Source organism: Clytia hemisphaerica, unplaced genomic scaffold (assembly GCF_902728285.1).
Source record: "Clytia hemisphaerica strain Z4C2 unplaced genomic scaffold, Clytia hemisphaerica genome assembly, whole genome shotgun sequence".
NCBI lineage: Eukaryota > Metazoa > Cnidaria > Hydrozoa > Leptothecata > Clytiidae > Clytia > Clytia hemisphaerica.
The window spans coordinates 699,017-719,083 of record NW_027103851.1 but is presented as its reverse complement, the minus strand read 5'-3'; the positions used below and the strand labels follow the sequence as shown (position 1 = coordinate 719,083).

The window sequence follows — 20,067 nt, the reverse complement described above, 5'->3', positions numbered from 1 at the left end:
GTCCGTCGACTTTCCAATGACGTTGGTATCCTGCTATATGGTCAAATTTAGAATGGGTAATCTTGAGGGTTATATAATCACCTTCAAAAAAAATCTTTACCATTTTAAGAGCACCATGTCAACACGTCATATCACACTTAGATATTATAGATGACCTTCACACCAATTATAAGGATTAAACCACTATCAGCTCCTTTAATTTCTTGATCGATTTTCGCATCATCTTCCCATACCTGTCAACTGTCTTTTTTTGAAATTGGGAGAGTGGAAAATAGTGAATCGGGGAGGGGGGTTCATGTTTTGACGGATGGTAGATACTGAAGCTTTCAGTCCTGCAAATAGAAACTAGAATATTTCACCCCCTTCTCACAGACCCGGTGGGGATTTTTTCACACAGTGGGGATAAGAATAACGGACTGAAACACAATGGGGATTGATATTCCCACATCCTTTATGGCAGGGGATTTAAGTTATTTTATTTTTAAGTCGGAAAATTTAGTGGGGATTGGAAAAATAGCATAATGTTTTGCAGTGAGGGTTGGTTTATTTGATTATTTTCAGTGGAGACAAAAATTGGAGTACAATTTTCCACCGAGGACCATATTTTGGTAAATTCTTCCAGTAGAAGGATTCCCAGTGAGTCTGTGAGAAGAGGGTGTAATATTGGTCAAAAACGTGTTTGCTGGGAGCGGGTTCAATTTATGCTTTTCTTGGACGTGCGGGGGTCTTAAGAAAAGACACCAAAGATTGGCTTCAGATAACTATTTTGGCACTCGTTTCCTTTTTCCACCCTATAAATTGCAGTGTTTTGGCCAAAATGAGGAAATATTTTCCGAAATTCCTATGGGTAGGGGGTGCCTTAATTCTAATTTCCCTAATTCTAGTCCTAAGTCTTGGCCAATCCACCATACACTTTGCTATTAAAAAGAATTCTTTGAAAATGTTAAATCGATGTGTGGTGTTTTTCATATGAGTTTCCTGTCTACGGAATTTTGAAAAATTGAAATTTCTAATGGCCTATCAATACATTTAGTAGAAGTTGCAAGACTAATTTCGTAATATTTGGACCCTGTTAAAAGGTGACATTTCAGGTGTATCGATCATGTCAGTATCCTATTCTGCCCCAAATTCCATCAGCAAGAGCCCGCGAGGATTTTATCTTTCTGAAATGAACTAAAAGCGATATCAAAGAAGTATTTTTTTGATCGTTTGATTGTGTAAAGAAATATTTCGAAATCTACATTCTCGTCTCGTGAGAACCAGCTCGAGTCACCTAAAAGTTCTATTGGTGATGTCATGACCGTCAAAATTCCATAGCGACAAAGCTACCATTTTGATACCTTATATTTTGATGATTTTTCACCTTCATTTTTCGAATTGTGATATATTTATCAAGGGATTATCATTACTTCAAAATTGCCTATTTCATAAAATTTTATTCATTGTTCATTCTACAGTATGACACTTAACACTAAGCTCTAGTTTAGACGGCCGAATTTCTGCCCTGCCTATTCTAATTGTTAGAATCTAGGCAGAAAGAGAGCATAAAGTTGGTAGTTAAAATTTTTGCTTGGAAAAGTTTGAAAGAAAGCATTGCATTGACGTCAAAAGAGGGCAATGCATTGACTTTAGACAGCCCACATTAATTCACAATTAGAATAGGCAGGGCGAAAAGTGGGCCGTCTAAACTAGAGCTTAACACTTATTTACTTGATTACTTGATTGAAGTCAGTCGAACTGGTCTGACGAAAGTGGGTTTATTGTTTGGATGTATCTATGTCTTTCGAGCCATCCACGTTCACCTACAAAACCAAAATACGCGTTTTGAGGGTTTCTTTTGGGATTTAGCTAGACTGGAGTCGTTTATAAGTTGTGTAATACAGTAGTAAAGGCGTTATATGATAATACGGTTATTGTTATGGGAATTAGTTTGTACAAACTAGAATTTGTTCCCTCCATCACTTTTTGCTTTATTTCTGCTATGTCTGAATTAGTCGTCTAGTTTGCTAGACTAGGATGTAGCTAGTTTTAGTAAGTAATTTCACAGAGCAGTCATCAAAATGGAAAGCGTATAATCTGTCTGATATGTCTAAGGCGAAACAAATTTGATTTTTTGTTCTACGGGCATATCGTTAGCCAAATATGGGTCGGTCGGTAAAATAAGAATTATTTTTTCATTTATCAGAGTTGGTAAAGTACCGAAAATGTTTTCCAAAAAATATCTGGTTCAAAAATTCACTTCATAATAAAATCTTAGTGTATGGAATGCTTGATTTTCTATATTTTTCAATTTCTTAAATTAATTTTCAGCTTTATTAAAATTTGATTCTTACAAATAACTACAATCAAGGTCATAATATATTGAGAATTTTGGCTATTTTAACGTTTTTCAAGATTTAAAGTTCTGGCGAGAAAGTCGATTTTTGGCTATCTTTTTAATTTAATCGAATATTTCAATTTGGGAGGGGTTGGCAGACTTCCAGGCTATATTCTGAGTCTTATTGGACTATTTTTAAACTTTTGGATCCTCAGATCCTAAGGTCCTAAGTCTTAAGTCTCATGTTAAAACTCAGAGTTAAAACTCTACCCTTCCAGCCTACTTTAGAGCACTTACAAATCGATTGTGGTTCAAAAACTTCCCGGTGGATTTCCCTTTTTTCTCAAATATTATGACCTTGATTGTAGTGTGGAAAATATTTTGAAGTGGAAATTCAATATCATAATTTTTTTTTGATTTTAGCAAAAATAGGTTCGGTCGGGCTCGTAGAACAACAAATTAAATTGGCCTCGCCTTAATATGTCATTTTCTCAGCACATATTCATGTTTTGTTAGAAAGTTATATGGAAAGATATTTTCGAGAAGAAGACACCCCTGTTTCAGTGATCAAGTATGAAATTATTATAAAAGGAGTAAAGTACCAAGGATGGTAGCATCATTGACTTCCAAACCCGAAGGGCTATCCTCGAGACTCCTGGATGGGAAATGAAACTACTAATTTCCCATTCAGAACACCCGCGCATGGATTTTAAACAAACGCCGGATTGAAACTAAAATCTATCGCTAGATTTGAAAAAATGCAGTCCTTAAAAAGAAAGGAACCGCTAGATATACAATCCGTCGTCATGATTGACGGATTTCTAGGCACATTCTGGATGGGAAATATAAGTGGCTTCACTTTTTCTTGCCTGGGAAAGGTTAGAGATTCTACTCTAACTCAATGGGTATAGCATTCTTATATTTAGTGGGTGGTTGGATTTTTAGCTCAAAAGTCCATTTAATGAGGTATTCCCAAATTCTCACCCAGGTTTATCATAGTGTACAAGTGGGAAGCAGTGTCCTTACAAACACCCCTGTCTCGCAGCCCCGGTGGAACATTTTTCCTCAGTGGGGATAAAAATTTCTATTGAAATGCCAATGGGGATAGAAATTCTATTGTTCCAAGGTTAACAAATCTAGTGTGGATGGGTTTGGAGTCCCCGAATGGGGATGAAATCAAAGTCAATTTCCCAGTGGGACTTAAATTTCAGGGTACTTTCCCACCGGGGACGAAATTTTTGCGCCAAATTTTCCAGTGGGTCTGTGACAGAGGGTTGTTTACAAAATTAGGGATATGCAACGATAACAGTGTCTTATTGTTCAGAATTTCTGATGATAAAAATAGAAAATAGAAAATAGGAAGCTACCATCAACGAGAGAGGAGTAATATTTATCGAAAAAGGGATAAATGATATGTGCGTAAGAAAATGTATTTATCCGGTGATATAGGATTACAAGGGAATCCATATTTGGCAACCAGCAGGATTTCAATACCATAGAAAGAAGGCCGTATAAATCATAACCACAGAAGGAATATATTCAGAAATTTTCAAAGAATGTTAATGAAAAATTGACATGATTTAGCTAGAGAGACCAAATTTCTTTTTTAATCATCTTCATTTTCAGTTGAAAAAAAAAGAAATTAATAAGAAAAAGAAGAGAATCATTTTTGATATCTTGCTGGTTGTTGGAGCCGTAAGTTTCCAATTGTACATGAAACAGATTGGAATTAACGACGGGAGCAAAAAGTTCGGAAACTCATAATCAAAGAGAATCCACACGCGTTGTTTTGAATAAAGTTTAGATGACCTACAGAATTTCTTCAATCTTTGGTTTGCTGGCAGTATAAAAGGAACCTGTTTAGAATTCAGCACGAAAAGAAATTACAATATCAGTAATGGTGAAAGGTCTGGACTCTAGTCAAGTGGATTACCAAGAAATGTTAAGAGAAGGTGAGCATGATTTCGGATTCTTACAAAATATGACAGAAATGGCACCTCCTCACAGCCCACTGATGGGGCGCGTTCATAAACGAAAAGATGGCACCTATAAGATGAAACGTGAAAAAATTGAAAAGATCCAAGAATCAAAACCACCACCTACGAAACGGGAATTAGTATACAAACCAAAGTGTAGTGAATATTGCGAATTTGTTTTGAGTAAAAATAAACTTTTGGATCGAAAATTAGAAAAAGAATTGAAGTTTTATAATTCTCAAATGAAAACGACTTCTCGATTGATGAGTGATAAACAAAGAGCTATGAAAGTCAGATACGATAAACTATCAACAAATGTATACAATGTGAGTGGGCCTTCATCACCGCTCAATAATAAACATTGTGCTGGTGGTACGTACTTTGGGTGATACTAAGAATCAAAAGTGATCACGGCTTGAGTTTGATATATTTGATTAAGTTTTAGGGAATGTATTCTATGCATATTTAGTTAAACCTAAGTGGCAAAATGATTCCCAGTCCAATTAGATGATCTTCATCTACATCTTTATTTGTAATTTCTGAATTTTTCTTATTAAGAATTCTGTTCCAGGTAGTAGGGGTTAAACCAAATGAAGACAAGACGTTGCTATACCATTATTATCACATTTTTATTCGTATTATTTCATTTAAAATTTCGTTTGAAAATTCTGCTTGGAAAAAAAGGGAAAATTTTTGACTTTACAAAAAAATATTAATAAACTTTTCAAACTGTTGCAGTATATACTAAATAAAATATTTTGAAAAAATCCCCACAAGCAAAAATAAGAAACTATTAGTAAATCATTTTAAAAATTGTTTCGCAGAAATTAAATTATATCTACGTACAAAAAAAGGAGACTAAGGCATTTAGATACATTTCAAAGTTGGAAAAGGCTTCTTATACTACTAGCTGTATATTTACTGACCTAAATTATAAACATCCTAGCAATACAAAATGAGGAATGATATATTGAAATGAAATTTACTTTAAAAATGTTTTACACCTTCACATGCTCAGAAAATTAAGTTTATGTAATGGTCTATCATCATTCAAAAGCTGTTTCGAAAATCTGTCAAATGAAGTCTAAGTCTAGAAAGTAACCAAAAAAATATGCTGACGAAGAGAAAATTCAGATGAAGACTCTCATAATCCGTGAGAAAATTATTAGACAGAAGAAAACTCCCAATCAGCCTTTCTTGGCAAATGCTCCTTGAAATGGAGGGGTCAGACTTGGCCTGGGCCCTATGAAGTGTAGTCTCAAACCATACACATTTATTCGACAGGTCAGGGTAAGACGAAGAATAACTACAACTAATTATTATGTATAAATAAAAATAAATTGTCCAAAATATTCATTCAATCAATAAACCAAAAAAAAGTCAATTTGCAAAGCATTCTAAAATTAAAATATGTCAGCATACATAAACACCAGTAAATTATTTGATAAAAATTAACGAGAAAATAAGTAAGCAAGTCAGTAGGGTCCAAAAATTTTTATCGTTTTTTCTCTTTTTTTTTCTCAAAAAATCCAAAACCTGCAGCAATGTGCGAAATAGGTCAATCTACTCGTTTGCTTGTCAATTCAAGTTTTAAAAGAAAAAGCAAATTATATTCTTTGATGAAAAAGGCTTCGCAGTCGATTAATTATTGCTGAGGGTGAATTTCTAGACACATGATAAAATAATTACTTTGTTAAAAATAAAAACTTTTCTAGTCAATTATATAGAGATTATCTATAAAAAAGGGAGGAGATTGTTAAAAAAAAAATTGAAGGGTTACCTTTGTCTTTTCTCACTGCACACAACAACCTTTTTCTTTTCCACGAAACATTTTCAAGGGTTTATATTTTTCCAAGTATTCTAACTGTTTGTTATTAATGGCGCCACGACGTCGTTGACGAATATACTGGACCGCGTCCTCATATTTCATTCCACCCTCGATGAGCGCCAGTGCCACGAGAACTGGCGCTCGCCCTAAACCCGCCACGCAATGGATAGCAATAGTGGCACCAGGATTTTCGACGAATGTTGCTTTTAAAAAATCGAGCCATGATTGTACTATGTCTCTTGGTGGGGCAGCGCCGTCATCGAATTTCCAGTCCTGTGAAAGACAAGGAAACAAACTATATAAGAAAATTAAGTTCGAGACTAGCCAAAATATTATGAACAAGTTAAAGGTTTTGTTTTTAAATAAGAGTGATATCGTTTGCTTACTCATCATTTTTTGCTTATATCAGCATAATAACAAAAAGCAGACAATGCCATGATATGAAATTTGTGTCTGATATGAAACCAGAACACTTATGTAGAAATAAAACCTTTAAGGCTTTTTTGGCCTCTAAAAATCACAATTTAGGACTTTGCACAAAAATACCCACAAAATAGTGAAATTATGAACAACTTCCAAATATTTTTAAGGCTTAAAATTAAAAAAAAGAACATCCGAAGGCTTCGAAAATTTTGGCTGTTCTTATAAAAACGCGTATTGAAGAAGATGATAATCCCCCCAGATAAGGATCATAAATCTGAAGACAAATTTTACTTTCAATCTGGCAAATACACCATTAACACACTTTAGATGGGAAATAAGCATTTAAGCAAATGAAATGAAAGATTCTTCTTTGGTCATTTTTAACTCTCGATGTTTGTATTATGATGTGTTCATTTGATTGATTCGATTCTAGACTGGAGTCGTTTATAATGCATGTAATACAGTAGTATTATATGATAATACGATAATTGTAACGGGATTTAGTTTGTATAAACTAAAATCGTTCCCTCCATCACTTTTTGCTTTATTTCTACTATGTCTGAATAAGTCGTCTATCTATTTTTTTCGTCTAGCTTGCTGGACTAATTCGATTCGCACAAAGTGAATTTCATGATATCCTGTGGCTAGATATTTGTGGAATTTTGTTTGTTTAGACTGGCAAATCAATCGAATTCTTTGGACACTTCTATGTCCAAAATAGAAGCTCAATATTTGTCCATCGCATGTCACGAAAAACAAATTTCCGGGGTTTAATTTAGGAGAGAGCTCTTTAACGAGACTTTTGACATTTTGATATGATCATACTAAACATACAAAAAAAGACTAAGAACACCTTCATTAAAATGCCGTTTTATTTAATCCAATAAATTCAAATTTTGCCTGGCATTTTAGGAAAAGTTGATTGTTGATTGGATAATAAAAGTCGATCATTAAACATCTGTATACTTCTCAAGAGAGCTCAGAATTAGGGCTAATGGATATCATCACTTTCAAGTTCAGGATAAAATAGTTCGTTCCCCTATCACACAACACGCAAACAAAGGCAGCAGATAGTTATCTGCTTTTTTACACAAGGAAAAACGGATTATAATTGGATTAAGTAAAAAGAAAAAAAATTGATTCGTGTTTGTTCTGTTGGTCGTGACATGACTAACTAAGCAAATAGCAAGACTATTTCTAGTACCGTGTTTTTTTTTGCTTCCCTGGTTTGGGATATCTATCATGACCTGAATAGTAGGTATTTGAAAAACATCGGAGTGAGTGAGTGCCCTCTATACCATATACCATATACCTATACCCTCTATTTCCATTTACTAAAGTGTATTCAATTAAAATTAATTTAAAATCGATGCACGACACACAATTTTTTATAAGAATTACATAAATAGAGAGACGAGTCTCATGATTCTTTAAAATTTTCAATTTTGAGCCTTATAAGGGCCCCCTTATAATATTAAAAAATTCTAACAATTTTTGAGGCTCACTATTATTTGAGAAAAAATTAACAAATTTGGCAAGTTTGGGCCATGTAACTGTTGGTATTCTATCAAAAAAAAAGTTAAAAAAAACCTGTTTGGCAGGTATTTAAATGTGTTATTAACATGAAAATCCATCAACATGACGATGACATGACGATTTAATCAATTCGAGCAAATAACGGACGGATAAAAAAGTATGACTATCTTTTCTTTGATGATATCATTTTCATATGAAAAGGGGAGATCGTAGGCCAATTAGAAATAGATAAAAAAATCAAATACTTCATTTGATTCGTAATTAAGAATGCTGTTGCATTTGTTTCATTCGAATTGGAGTAAATAACCTTTATAATTTATACTAGAAACTCCTTATGCTTCATAATTGTTAAATCATCTCCTTTTTTGATGGGAAAATTAAAAGAAAAATTTCTGACTCGATGTATCACCATGCTTCTGAAATGACCTCGAATAAATTCCAAAAATAACGGTAAGAGGAACTGGTAAAACCTTTTTGGCTTTTCAACAGGAAATAGGTATAATTCGTTCATCATCATTAATTCAAATTTCAAACTCCTCATCTTCACGCAAAAATGAATGAAAATGTAAGGACAAACAAACAAAAAAAGAGGGAATGGCAGATACGAATTTTTTTTAGGAAAAACAATTGAAAAATTACTTACGAAAACATTGATTCCTTCTTTGACCAGTAGCTGTGGATCGTAGGTTGGCTCGCATACACGAATCACTGCGCATACATCGCATTTTTTCAGCTCCTGTCGAAATACAAAACAAATTATACGTAAATAATGTATAAAGACCACAACAGGTAGAAATTATGTAGGTATTTGAGGATCAAAGTTCTACAAAATAATTGTAAGCTGAGTAAAATCTGATTTCATGGCTCTTATCAGTTTTAAGAAGGGAAGACAGATACATAAAAATCGCAAGTAATTTTGTGGTTATATGTAACTTCCTCGAGTGGTTCAAAAAGAGCATCTGAAAAATGCTATTTTCTGGCAATAATAGAGAAATTCAAATAATGTCAAAAGTTTTTGCTATTTTTATTGCGAAGGGTTTTGCGGTGTGGTTTTTCTTACACAATATAATAACAAAAAATATCACAATTTTTCCTTTTCTTACTTGCCATGGTTGCAAGTCCAGCTAGTTGCCTTCGTGAGAGTATTCGATAAAATGCTTCGAATGTTTGTAATTAAAATAAGGCAGTGATAATAATAAGATTAATTTACCTCGACAAATTGTCCGATGTTGGCTTTCGATGGTCGGTCCATAATAAGGAACCTCATGTTCTTGTATTCGACTAAGGCATGGCCAAAGTTGGGTAGCAAACGGTTAGTTGGCATTTTCATAATGTTCTGTCACGTGTTGAGAAGGTTCTCTTAGTGGTAAATGGGTTAAAGGATATATCTTGTATCCACAAACCAAAACGTAATGGTTGTTTCCAAGGATGGCTTTTGGTTGAACTTGTCTGTATCAGCGTCGTCTAAATTACTAGGCCATAAAGTATGAATGGTTAGATTTTTTAAATCTTCAGATCCCTCCGTCGTCGATGGGGATTCTCCTTTCTTCTGGTTATCTTGATTTCTTCAGTCCGGAGCTTTCTCAGGAACTAGTCAATGGTGTTGACCTCGGCACCAGTCTGCACTGTCTTTTACAAATCGCTCCATGCAGGTAACACAACAATAATAATCCTATAAAGAAAAACGAAAGTAAAGGACAGTTAAAAAAATCTGTATAATGTTTTATATTTCGGACTTTGGTTGCTTATCATGTCAAAAAAGACAGACAGACTAAGATGGAAAAATGGTGAAATGTAAAAGATACTACAAAACTTTCACAATCAAAAAATAATCATGGGCTGTTTAAAAGCTGTTTTATAATTTACGGACAAAGTCTAACTTTTATTATGTAGAATTCTGTAGCAAAAAACGACGTTCTAAAGTTACTTTAAAATGACATACTTACATACTATACATAAGAAACTGATAAACTATAATAATCTGCTGATTTTTTTAAACTTTCTTAAAAACATATCTTTTCATACAGTTTTGCGTCAGATATTTTATGATGGAGACTTACTACATGACTAACTAGAAAAAAGTAGGATTGATTGGAACCTCATCTCATTATATAAAGGGGAAGACGAAAGAGAAAGTCTAAATAAACCAAAATAGTAATACAATATTACAAAAGACAATCAAGTGTCTGATAACTAAAAAGACTTTTCAAAAACAACCCTAGATTAGATGTTTGACATAGTAAATAAGGTTAATTTACAATCATCGACTGCTGTTCTTGTTTTTATTCCTTATTGACGTTTTTTCCTCTCGAAAACTTCGTTTGATTGAACAGGATACCTCTGACACGAGCAAATATCTTACTTAGTTCAAATAACAAGAAATTTTGAGAAAAGAGGGTTTTTAATGATGTAATAATTGATGTTTGATGAAAGACATACCTGAACCTCAATCAAAAAGATATTTTGGTGTAAATGCCATAACATTATTATTATTAAGAACAATAGAATGTTAATTTTAATTGTCGAGTGCATCAGCATTTGAAAAATGAGTTTTGAAATTTGTTCTTTTAATCAATGGAATTTGGACTATTTGTTTACAGTTCTTAGAAATATAATTGAAAAAAAAGCTATTACATTATTATGCGAATATTATTTTACGTATAATATGAACGTTTTTATTTCGGTTTTAAAATTCTATCATTGAACAGTATGTGTGGCTACCATATTCTTTCTTTGATGACATAATAAAGACAATTAATCTATTAATTGTTGGTAATTATAGCGAAGCTGAAAATGCACATAATTGATCATGCAGAACAAAGAGATCAGTTTGTCATATGTGTTGTGGTTAGTTCACTTAAATGACAAGAGAGACCATTTTTAGTTTACTAAGGACTAGTAAAAACCTGAAAATTAGATTCTAGAAAAAAAGATTCCAAGAAAATAGCATTAAAAGTAAAAACAAGGTCAGCAGAAATTTCTAAAGAACAACAGAGTTTACTGAATTTCTCACAGGTTAACTTGTAAATTTTCAAATGAAAATTATGTGAAAAATGCACAAAACGCTATCAAGCTTGCACGCTTTATCTATACCAAAAATTTGAAAAGAGAAAAAAAATAGCAAAGCACCCCTACAAGATACACACGAGAGAATCTATCAAACCAAAGCAAACAATGTGATGCAATTGTCAATATATAAAGTTTATTTACCAAAAATATTTTTTGTAAACTGATGCCTTACCCTTATTAAAAAAACAATTTTTAACGATGATAAAGTACCAAGAAAAATACTCAAAATGTCCCTTTGCAAAATGCATACAAACAAACTGCTTTCTGATAAACGTTGATAAAATAAACGAGACAAATGCATAAACGAACAAAAAAAAACTAGTTAACAAAATGTGAAACATGAGATTGATATTTTGAAATGACACAACAAACAGTACTGCACCTCATCAATCATACATAGAATATAAAGCTCTAGTACACCAAAAAATGTTTTTGATTAATTTTATGCAAGTCAATATGATATATCATTCGTCAATTAAAATGATGTCCAAACTTTCAAGTATGTCAAAATAGAGCTTCATTGTTAGGGGATTTCCTATTGAGAAAAGTAAATGCTTAAATTTGATTATCACATGAAAGTAAAATAAAGAGCTCAATAGCTTGATAAGATTAAGAAAGTTATCATGAAAAGAGGAAGGAATTTTTCAAAATTGATCTTTTGGACACTTGTCCTGATGTCACACTTTTAAAGTCTGTATCAAAAGTATGTTGATACTTTAGTTTTTTAGCATTTTTTCAGCACCCATTCATGCTATATTAGAAAGTTATACACAGTTGGAAAGATATTTCGAAATAAAATAATATAAAAGATAAAAGATTTTTGAAAAATCGAAAAATTAAGAAGAAAAATGATGCTATGTATTAAAAATCGTGATGAAAATTAGTGCTTTCATAACTGTTCATAATGATATTTTGTGCATCCCACAACAGTTTCAAAGTATCTTTAAAACTTTTTAAAATAGGTTTTATTTAATATTATCTGAACGAGAGGTCATATTTGAATTTCATTAAATACTTACTTTGTGATACATCACAAAAGGAACAGCTTGAAATGAAGACTTTTTACTAATTCAGATATAATACCATATTTTATTTAACGAAACTGAACTGAAGAAGACTGTCCAGGGAATATATAGTCTGGAAGTCTGGAAGTATAAAACGTTCAACTATAGTAATGGAAACATTGACAAATCACAACCAATATCTAGAATGAATGTCTACAAAAAGGCTATATCAGCTAGGTTGGTTCAGAAATGAAAAAATAAGATGAAAGAATGATCCATAAAAGTATAACTATTGATCACAAACGACATCACAAAAGAAAGTAAGAAAGAAACTCAATAAATATATCATATTTGGCCTCTGGGTTTACTCTTCAGGTTATAGTCTATAACTGAGGAAATTATTTATAATTTCAGTGACCTAATAAGCTTTTTCATTGTGATTGGTTATTTTAGTGAATCACTTGTGTTTAATGTCATCCATAGGCCGATCAGCTTGGGCTGAGGGGTAGAAATTTTGAAAATTTGCCCCTAATAATTTTGCAATTACTTTTTTATTTTCTAGTTTACGGAATCGCCTGATTTTTTTTTTTGCAAAAATAAAATTGAAATTACAATTACAAATATTTTATTTATTTCTGCTCTTCTGATCCTGTACCGATCAGCCATAAAAATCAGAACAATTACATTTTAAGCAGGAAAGGCAAAGAAAAGTATCCAGTGCTTTCTTTAATGGCACTTAAACACAATTTCCCTACTAAAAACCTTCTATGGTTTTCTGGTATGTATGTAAGTTTTCTCAAAATGTATTTTTTGCATTTTCCCCAACATTAAAAGTTTGAAAAGAGCAATTTATTGTTATTTTTTTCCATCCTCTGGTCCAAAAGATCATCTCCAAATGGCCGTAAACCAGAAAATAAAAAAGTACTTACCTTAGCTTAAAACTGTCTCATTTTGAGCACAACAGCTCGTCTGATTATGCTGAAATTTTGGCAAGAAGCTTGTATTATCAATAGCTTACACGTGTCAAAATTCCAAGTCAATAGCATTTTCCAATCACTAGATACAATATCCTCGAGCTGATTTAGGCAAAAAGGTCGATTTTAGGCCAGTCTGTAAAATACACTATTACCTATCGATTATCAGAATCAATCAATATCCAATCAATGGATTGGTTATCAATATTAGTCATTGATTGGAAAAGCTATCTATTTCAGACGATCTAAATAAAAAAAAGGGTTAGTTTAAAGAAAATTCTTTAATCTTGATCGAATATTAAACAGCACTTTCCAGGGGGGGTCAGTACTAAAATGTCAGACATATATGAGTACTAAAAGGATTTTCAAGAATTTCTTGCATACCACCACCTATTTTTCGAAAATGTTATTTTAGTACACATGTACTAAAATTATTTTGATTAATTTAACATAGATACCACCCATTTTTTGCCCTTTTACGAGTTTAAATTTACCAAAATGGGGTCATTGTTACAAACCTAGTCGAATTTAGCGCATCAATCTGCAAAATGATATAATTTTATTACTAAACTGTGCTAAACTGTACATAAAAATATTTTTAAAAAAATATTTAAAAAATTTGAAAAATTCTGAAAGATTTCTGAAGATTTTTTCGAAAATTACTGAAAAAAAAATCAAATTTTTTCCAAAATTGTTAAAAAAATGCTCCATTTTGGCTAATTTTAGAACAAAATACTAAGATTTTTCAAATTTTTCTTTAAGGGACCACCTTTTTGGTATTTTAGTACACATGGTACTAAAATTATTTTTGAGCTTTTTTGCAGTACCACCACGTCACTAAATGTCATGATGTCTGAAATTTTAGTACCGACCCCCCCCCTGCACTTTCCAGATTCAATTGATATTCCTCATCTGGCAACTGATGCCTATGTAGAAATTTTCTCTCAACCCAACCCTTTTTTTGGGTAGTTGACCTGATGGGACAATAAAGGCATCAAACGAGCGTTTGACAAGAGAGCGCTCTCTTTTTTCTTGTCTTGCGATGGGAACTTAACCAGACTCAACCTCTTTAGAGTATACAGCATACAGCAGACAATCAAACCAATCGAATTTTTAGAAGCATGAGGTAAAAACCTCCAGGATGGGATCCCACTATTTTTCTTTTCCCATCTTTACTCTCTTTCCTTGTATATTTTAACTGAGTGAGACTTCGAATAAACCCCGGCATTGGGTGTTTATTAAATTTTTTTGATTTTATGTGGAGTGTGTATTGATTTAGATTAATTAAGTAATCTTTCACCATGAGGTCACTTTAATAAAGTAATTTGCAACCTTGTTTTACCTTTTAATTTTCTTTCAGTTCAAATATTTCACAATGTTTTGAGCCGTGACCTTAGGACTTCAACCGTTGCGGGTCAGGGTGGGATAGGAATAGCGGTTGTTACTATTAAGGCGGGGCGGTTGCTGAATTGGGTCACGTGATGAATTATATTTCTGGATATACAATTTAAAAGTATGGCGGAAGTGATGGATTGTATGGTTTCTTAGTATTTTTCAAGACTTTGGGACACTGCGAGGAGCTTCTATTGTGAGTGAGATTTTCCTTCCTTTTTTGAGTATTTTTGATGGCATAAACGTTGACCCCCTCCCCCCCTTAGGGCCTGAAGTCGTTTAAAAAAAGGATTGTCGACAGCCCCTTATGGTCAGGGTTGTGGCTTCAAACAGGAACTCTTTTGAGGTTTTCTCTTAATAATAGACCTTTTCGTTTTGATATGCAAGGTCAAGGGCAACATGTTAGAAAAAGCCGCTGTAAATCAATCTATTGATTTCATCATTTGAAGCAAATTTAATCTTTCTTCTAAAAGATTGCCACTTTAATATAATGCCAATTACAGTCTTTCTAATTCAGATTTATTTTCGTCGACAAAAAATCTTGGGTTCCATAGTACAGTAAGCACTTTTATATTGGCAAAAGTCAAATTTACGTCGGCATTTGCGTCAGCAATAGCCGAAAGCTGACACAAATTAGAATGGCTGCAATTATGCATATAAGTTTTATATTATTACTTTCTTTTTGCATAGGTTTTGCATATTTTCAATGCAATCTCACAAAGGCAATTTGGCCACCATAAGGCGAGGGGATTTAATGAAACGGTTTATCGTTGACCCCATGCACGACTTGGAGCTGTCGCTTAAAAGAGTTCATTACACTTTTTTTTTTAAAGAACACGTTTATAATAAGGAACTTGAGGCTCAAAATGGTCCAAAAAACTAGGAATTGTTAAGGAACTGCTCAGGCTTAGAATAACAATTAACAAGTCAAGTCACAGAGAGTTAAACTTGAATTTGCACACATTTACAAAGCCTAAACATAGAGATAACAAAATGTTGACGAAAAAACGTTCAATAAACGTCTCTTTTTGCATTTCTCTCGAAAAATAAGGAACTCCAAGCTTGGAGCCAAGTTAAGGTTCCTCATAAAAAAACAATGTGTACATTTCAATAAAAGTTCATTATTTTGTTTTCTTTAATTAAAATTTCCCAGTTCCATCATCTAAAATCGCCTATAAAACCTTCCATATACACCAGCTTTGAATTTCAATTCAATTAGTAGTCACGTAATGTATTGTAATGAAATGTAATGTAAAATTTATTTGGTCAAGAAGGTCTAAAATTTAGTCATTGCTATAACAAGCATTGATGTGGACCTATGGACGTGATTGAAAATCCCACCTTTTGATTAGAAGATCGGAACTATGTAATCACATGATCTATATAAATCCTGCATTTTGATTGGAAAATAAGAAATATTAATTTAGAAAAAGTTTGAGTGAGCACAAAGAAAATTAAACAAAAATGACGGACACATTTCTATGCAAAAATTAGAAGAAGATGTGGAGCGAAGGTGAAACTCTCTGGACTAAAACAGATGTTGAGTAAGGGATTAAATGAACTTTTTCCAGCTTTTTCGTAATTGAAAAAAAAAGAATAATGAATAATGAAATTTCTCTGCATCAAATGTTTTTTCCAGCGCAACGATAAACAGAAAGGTTGAAACTGTTTTTCTTTGCTTAATGGTCAGAGAGGAATAATCCTTTTTCATACAGTGATTCAAACTTTCATGTTATTCCTTTCTCTAAAGAAGGGTGTCGGAATTAGACGAGGCATGTCGATATTAGACCAACTTACGGTAATAAATTCCCCTGTCCTCGCCTAATTTTTGCATACAACTCAATATATGGCAGCGTGGAAATGGTGCACAGTACACCGAACATATTCGGAGTGAGGCAGTAATAACTTTTCGCGTATTGGCGGAAGGAGCGGATATTAAGTAAGATATCGGCGTAAGTCAAAGTTTTTCAATACGGGAATAGCAAAGCACCGCATTTCTAACATCCAATTTTATTACGCCAGGTTTAAGCGCATCCACCTCTCCCTTGACCGTCATATAACGACATAAAGTGTAAATAGAATAGAAAGCTTATTTTGAGCTACTTTTAGGCGTGGGAAGATTTAATATCCCAGTGCTCAGCCCTAGACCCGTTTGGAGAGGTCTTACTGCGCCCCCAAAACCCCCACCCAATTTCCGCAAACGGAACTTTTTTTGGCATAGACCTCAGCTTAAAAAAACAACAATTCGGCGTGGACTTTACATCGTTTCCACACTGGTATATATGATGGCAGATAAAGGCGAAAAATGTGTTTATAGTCTGGTCTGTAGTTTGTACAATATAAATAGAAACGTCAGAAACACTCTCCTGGCATGATTCTGTGGCGCAGTGGTTAGAGCGTTGGGTTTCTTATCATCAGAACTTTGCATTAGTGGGGGTTTGAATCCCACTGGCAGCTTGGGAAATACCAGTCTGGGAAATCCTCTCAATTGCACGCTTATGTTCCGAGACCGTAAGCGCGCAATTGCACGGTTATCAAAATGGCAGAATTTTTAAGCGTGTAATTACACGCTTATCGAAATTGTTCTGAAACGGGTGGTAAGCGGTAAGCGTGCAATTGCACCCTTTATTATTCTGACACTCAATTCCTTCCGAAAGCTCTGTTGAATTTCAAAAGCCTAGGGCAGTTTTACTCAAAATTTATCGTAGAAGAAGATTCCGTAAAAATGGATTGCCTGTTAAACCAGGTTGTGGCTTCTTTGTAAAGACAAAAGACCGATCTGGACTTATTTCGCACTTTCCAGTCTCTTGTTCGTAGTTTTTCTGACTTTCTGGTTCTGTGTGAGTTATTTACTATGTTTTCTAACTTACTGAAAGACTTGCCGACAGATCGCCACCGGTGGGATTCGAACCCACTAAATGCAACGTTCCGATGTTTTGAAACCCAATGCCTTATCCGCTGCGCCACGGATTCATGCCGAAAGAGCGTTTCAGATGGCTATTTATATTGTACAAACTGCAGACCAGACTGTATTAAGAGAAAATCACAAAAGAGTGCTTTTTTCGAGCTCCAACCCTAACCCTAACTGATAATAACCAAATTCCTAGCCAATCTGATACATAACCACACCTAAACCACACCCATACCCAACCCTACCAGGTTGCCTGCAGGTCCTGACACTATTCCCGCATGCCGGATCCGAAAAATAGATATATACATATCTTTCGCTTTTACGAAGAAGCCTTCACCGTTAAACCATGCCTCCACCCGAATTAGAGAATTCTGAGCCCCTTGAAATCCCTAAGCAATTTCAACCGGGGCGGGAGCAGGCGTAAATTATAACCATGCAATTGCGCGCTTACGCCCTCGGAACATAAGCGTGCAATTGAGAGGATTTCCCAGACTGAATACTGTGTGTTTTGTTCCCAAATAGTCAGAAAAACTAAGAACTAGAGACCGAAAAGTAAGAAATAAGTTCAGATGTGTCTTACAAAATTGTGAAGAAGCTACAACCCTATTGTATATTGTATCGAGTGGGAGAGTCTGGTCTCCCCTGGCGGGGGGGGGGGGGCTGCAGCGCTGAGTAAATAAAACTTCATTGATTTTCACAATCAGTTTTCCAGACAGCTATCAAAACGTAAAGTACATAAACAACAAACTTACCGATCCGATAAAAAGCCTCATTGATTGGAAAGGAAAGATTTAAACGTTTTTTTGTGAAGGTTTCAGGGTTCTACTGTCTTTCTTTCTTTTCCAACTCCTGCTTCGAAATGAAGTGTCTGTTGTTATTTTTCCAGTAATGATAAAACCCGGAATATTTTTGTATCGCTAGATTGCGCAATAAGAAAGTATGAAGTAGCTGATACATGCAAATCATTCGCTACAATTTGATGAAAGTGCTACTCTGAGACTGTACAACGCATTTATCTTAAAAGTACGGAAAATATTGCACCATCAAATCAAAATGAAATGCGTGTTCGAATTTTTAGGGAAATTTTTCCTCTCTGTGATGTAAGAAAAATAGATAACAATCAGAGAGGATTTTGGTATGGAGTATTCCATTCTGAGGATAAGTTTGTTCTCCTTCCAATCATAGCAATGGTGAATGTTCCCTAAATGCTGCACTTTTGACTTTTTACCCACTTTTTCACCCCGGAAATGGAGGGGAAGGTCCGATATAAATAGCCTACCCGGCCTTCCCGATAACTTTATCGTACTTTATCATAACCCTTTCAGAACCAGAACATTTAGACTCACCGAAAGGGACAGGATCTGATTACTAGCGTAAACAAAGATGGCAGCAAAGTAGTGGGAATTTCTATGAAAGATCACTTTTTTTTTTAAAAGAACAGTATAAACTGATGACTGCACACACACTTCTGGCGTCTTCTGGCGCGCTGGACAATATTGCTATCTTTGATTCTTTTATAATGTCCCTCTTCTCAAATCAAAAAAGGGTGAGAATCAAGTAGTATTATATTCTTTATTAGCTTATTAGTTTCAGTGTTTTTATTTTCATTTATTTTCATTTCACAATTTTTTCTTAAGTTTGTTTTTGTTTTGTTTTGAAAGTGGGGGTCTATGGTAGGGTGGACAGGGCAAAATCCCTCCCAGTAGTTTTTGAAAACCAAAATAGTTTTATTTGAAAGTCCTTACCTTTGTTAGCGACTCCAGAAGTCATGCAACTTTCGTTGACGTCAAACCAAATGTTTCATTTTTCCGTGAACTTTGAACCCTTGGAACTTTTTTTCTATGTATGCTAAAGCGTTCCAGTTTTTGCTAAATGAAAGCCCGTGATCTTAGCTTTCCAGCGGTATAACACTGTGGACACGGGCTAGACGGCAAATTGGTAAAATGCCGAACGTTTTGCAACATTTTGAAAATTGTTTGCCGACGGGAGAAAAAAAATTTGCAACTATCGAAGAACAAATGTGTCTGGAAATGGAGGAAAATGTGTTTGGAGGCTGAAACTTTGTATGTTTATCAGAAAAAGGGTGCGGAATTCAAAAATCACAATCGCTAATTCTAGTTCTTTCATTTTCATGTAGTTTTTTTTAACTTTTTTGCTTCTTTAGCATGGGAATGTCCCAAAAAAAGTTTTTATTTCTGCCGAAATGGATTTTCTTTTCATTTGGGGTCTCTCCTTTCAAAAAAACTTATTCTTTACTCATAAGTTTTTGTTCCTCCATTTCCAGAGGCCCCTTGAAAATGGGTCCTACCACCTTTTTTAACTCATTTCAACCTTTTCCAAGCTTTTTTCTTCAAAAACAAAAATAAAACAATGCAATGTCTTCTTTTTTCAAAAAAAGATATATCTTTCGTTATTTTGATAAATATACTAAATATTTTACAAATATTTTTATATAATAATATTTTTATAACACCATCAAAGAATTCTCCCTCCAAATTTGAGGTCTCTAGCTACACTAGAAAAAGAGATATGCAAAATTTAAGAAGCATGACTGGAAAATTTCTTTATTTTCTTTTTTGACACATTTTTCGAATTTTTCCAAGCTATTTTCCTAACCTTTTTTTTGACATTTTTAGT

At 33.8% G+C, this 20,067-nt stretch overlaps 1 protein-coding gene across 3 annotated transcripts; it reads right to left on the bottom strand.

Moving 5' to 3' along the window:
- Window positions 1–4,903: 4,903 nt before the first annotated feature.
- On the bottom strand, window positions 4,904–18,323 carry LOC136807725 (protein tyrosine phosphatase type IVA 1-like). Of its 3 annotated transcripts, none has more exons than XM_067064337.1 (4): window positions 18,183–18,323; window positions 9,291–9,752; window positions 8,724–8,816; window positions 4,904–6,394 (listed from the first exon to the last, which is right to left on the bottom strand). In XM_067064337.1, the coding sequence occupies exons 2-4, from the start codon at window positions 9,408–9,410 to the stop codon at window positions 6,086–6,088; spliced, it is 522 nt and encodes a 173-aa protein (XP_066920438.1). In that variant the 5' UTR covers window positions 9,411–9,752; window positions 18,183–18,323; the 3' UTR covers window positions 4,904–6,085. The 3 variants fall into 3 exon arrangements, with proteins under 3 accessions (XP_066920438.1, XP_066920437.1, XP_066920436.1); XM_067064336.1 differs by lacking the exon at window positions 18,183–18,323 and adding an exon at window positions 11,322–11,400; XM_067064335.1 differs by lacking the exon at window positions 18,183–18,323 and adding an exon at window positions 10,339–10,418.
- Window positions 18,324–20,067: the final 1,744 nt, after the last annotated feature.

Bases quoted from the DNA above. Each gene is read 5' to 3' on its own strand.
- LOC136807725 (XM_067064337.1), bottom strand. From the start codon at position 9,410: ATGAAAATGCCAACTAACCGTTTGCTACCCAACTTTGGCCATGCCTTA. The intron at 8,817-9,290 runs GTAAATTAATCT...GTATTTCGACAG, and splicing joins ACATCGGACAATTTGTCGAG to GAGCTGAAAAAATGCGATGT. The intron at 6,395-8,723 runs GTAAGTAATTTT...TGTCTTTCACAG, and splicing joins AAGAAGGAATCAATGTTTTC to GACTGGAAATTCGATGACGG.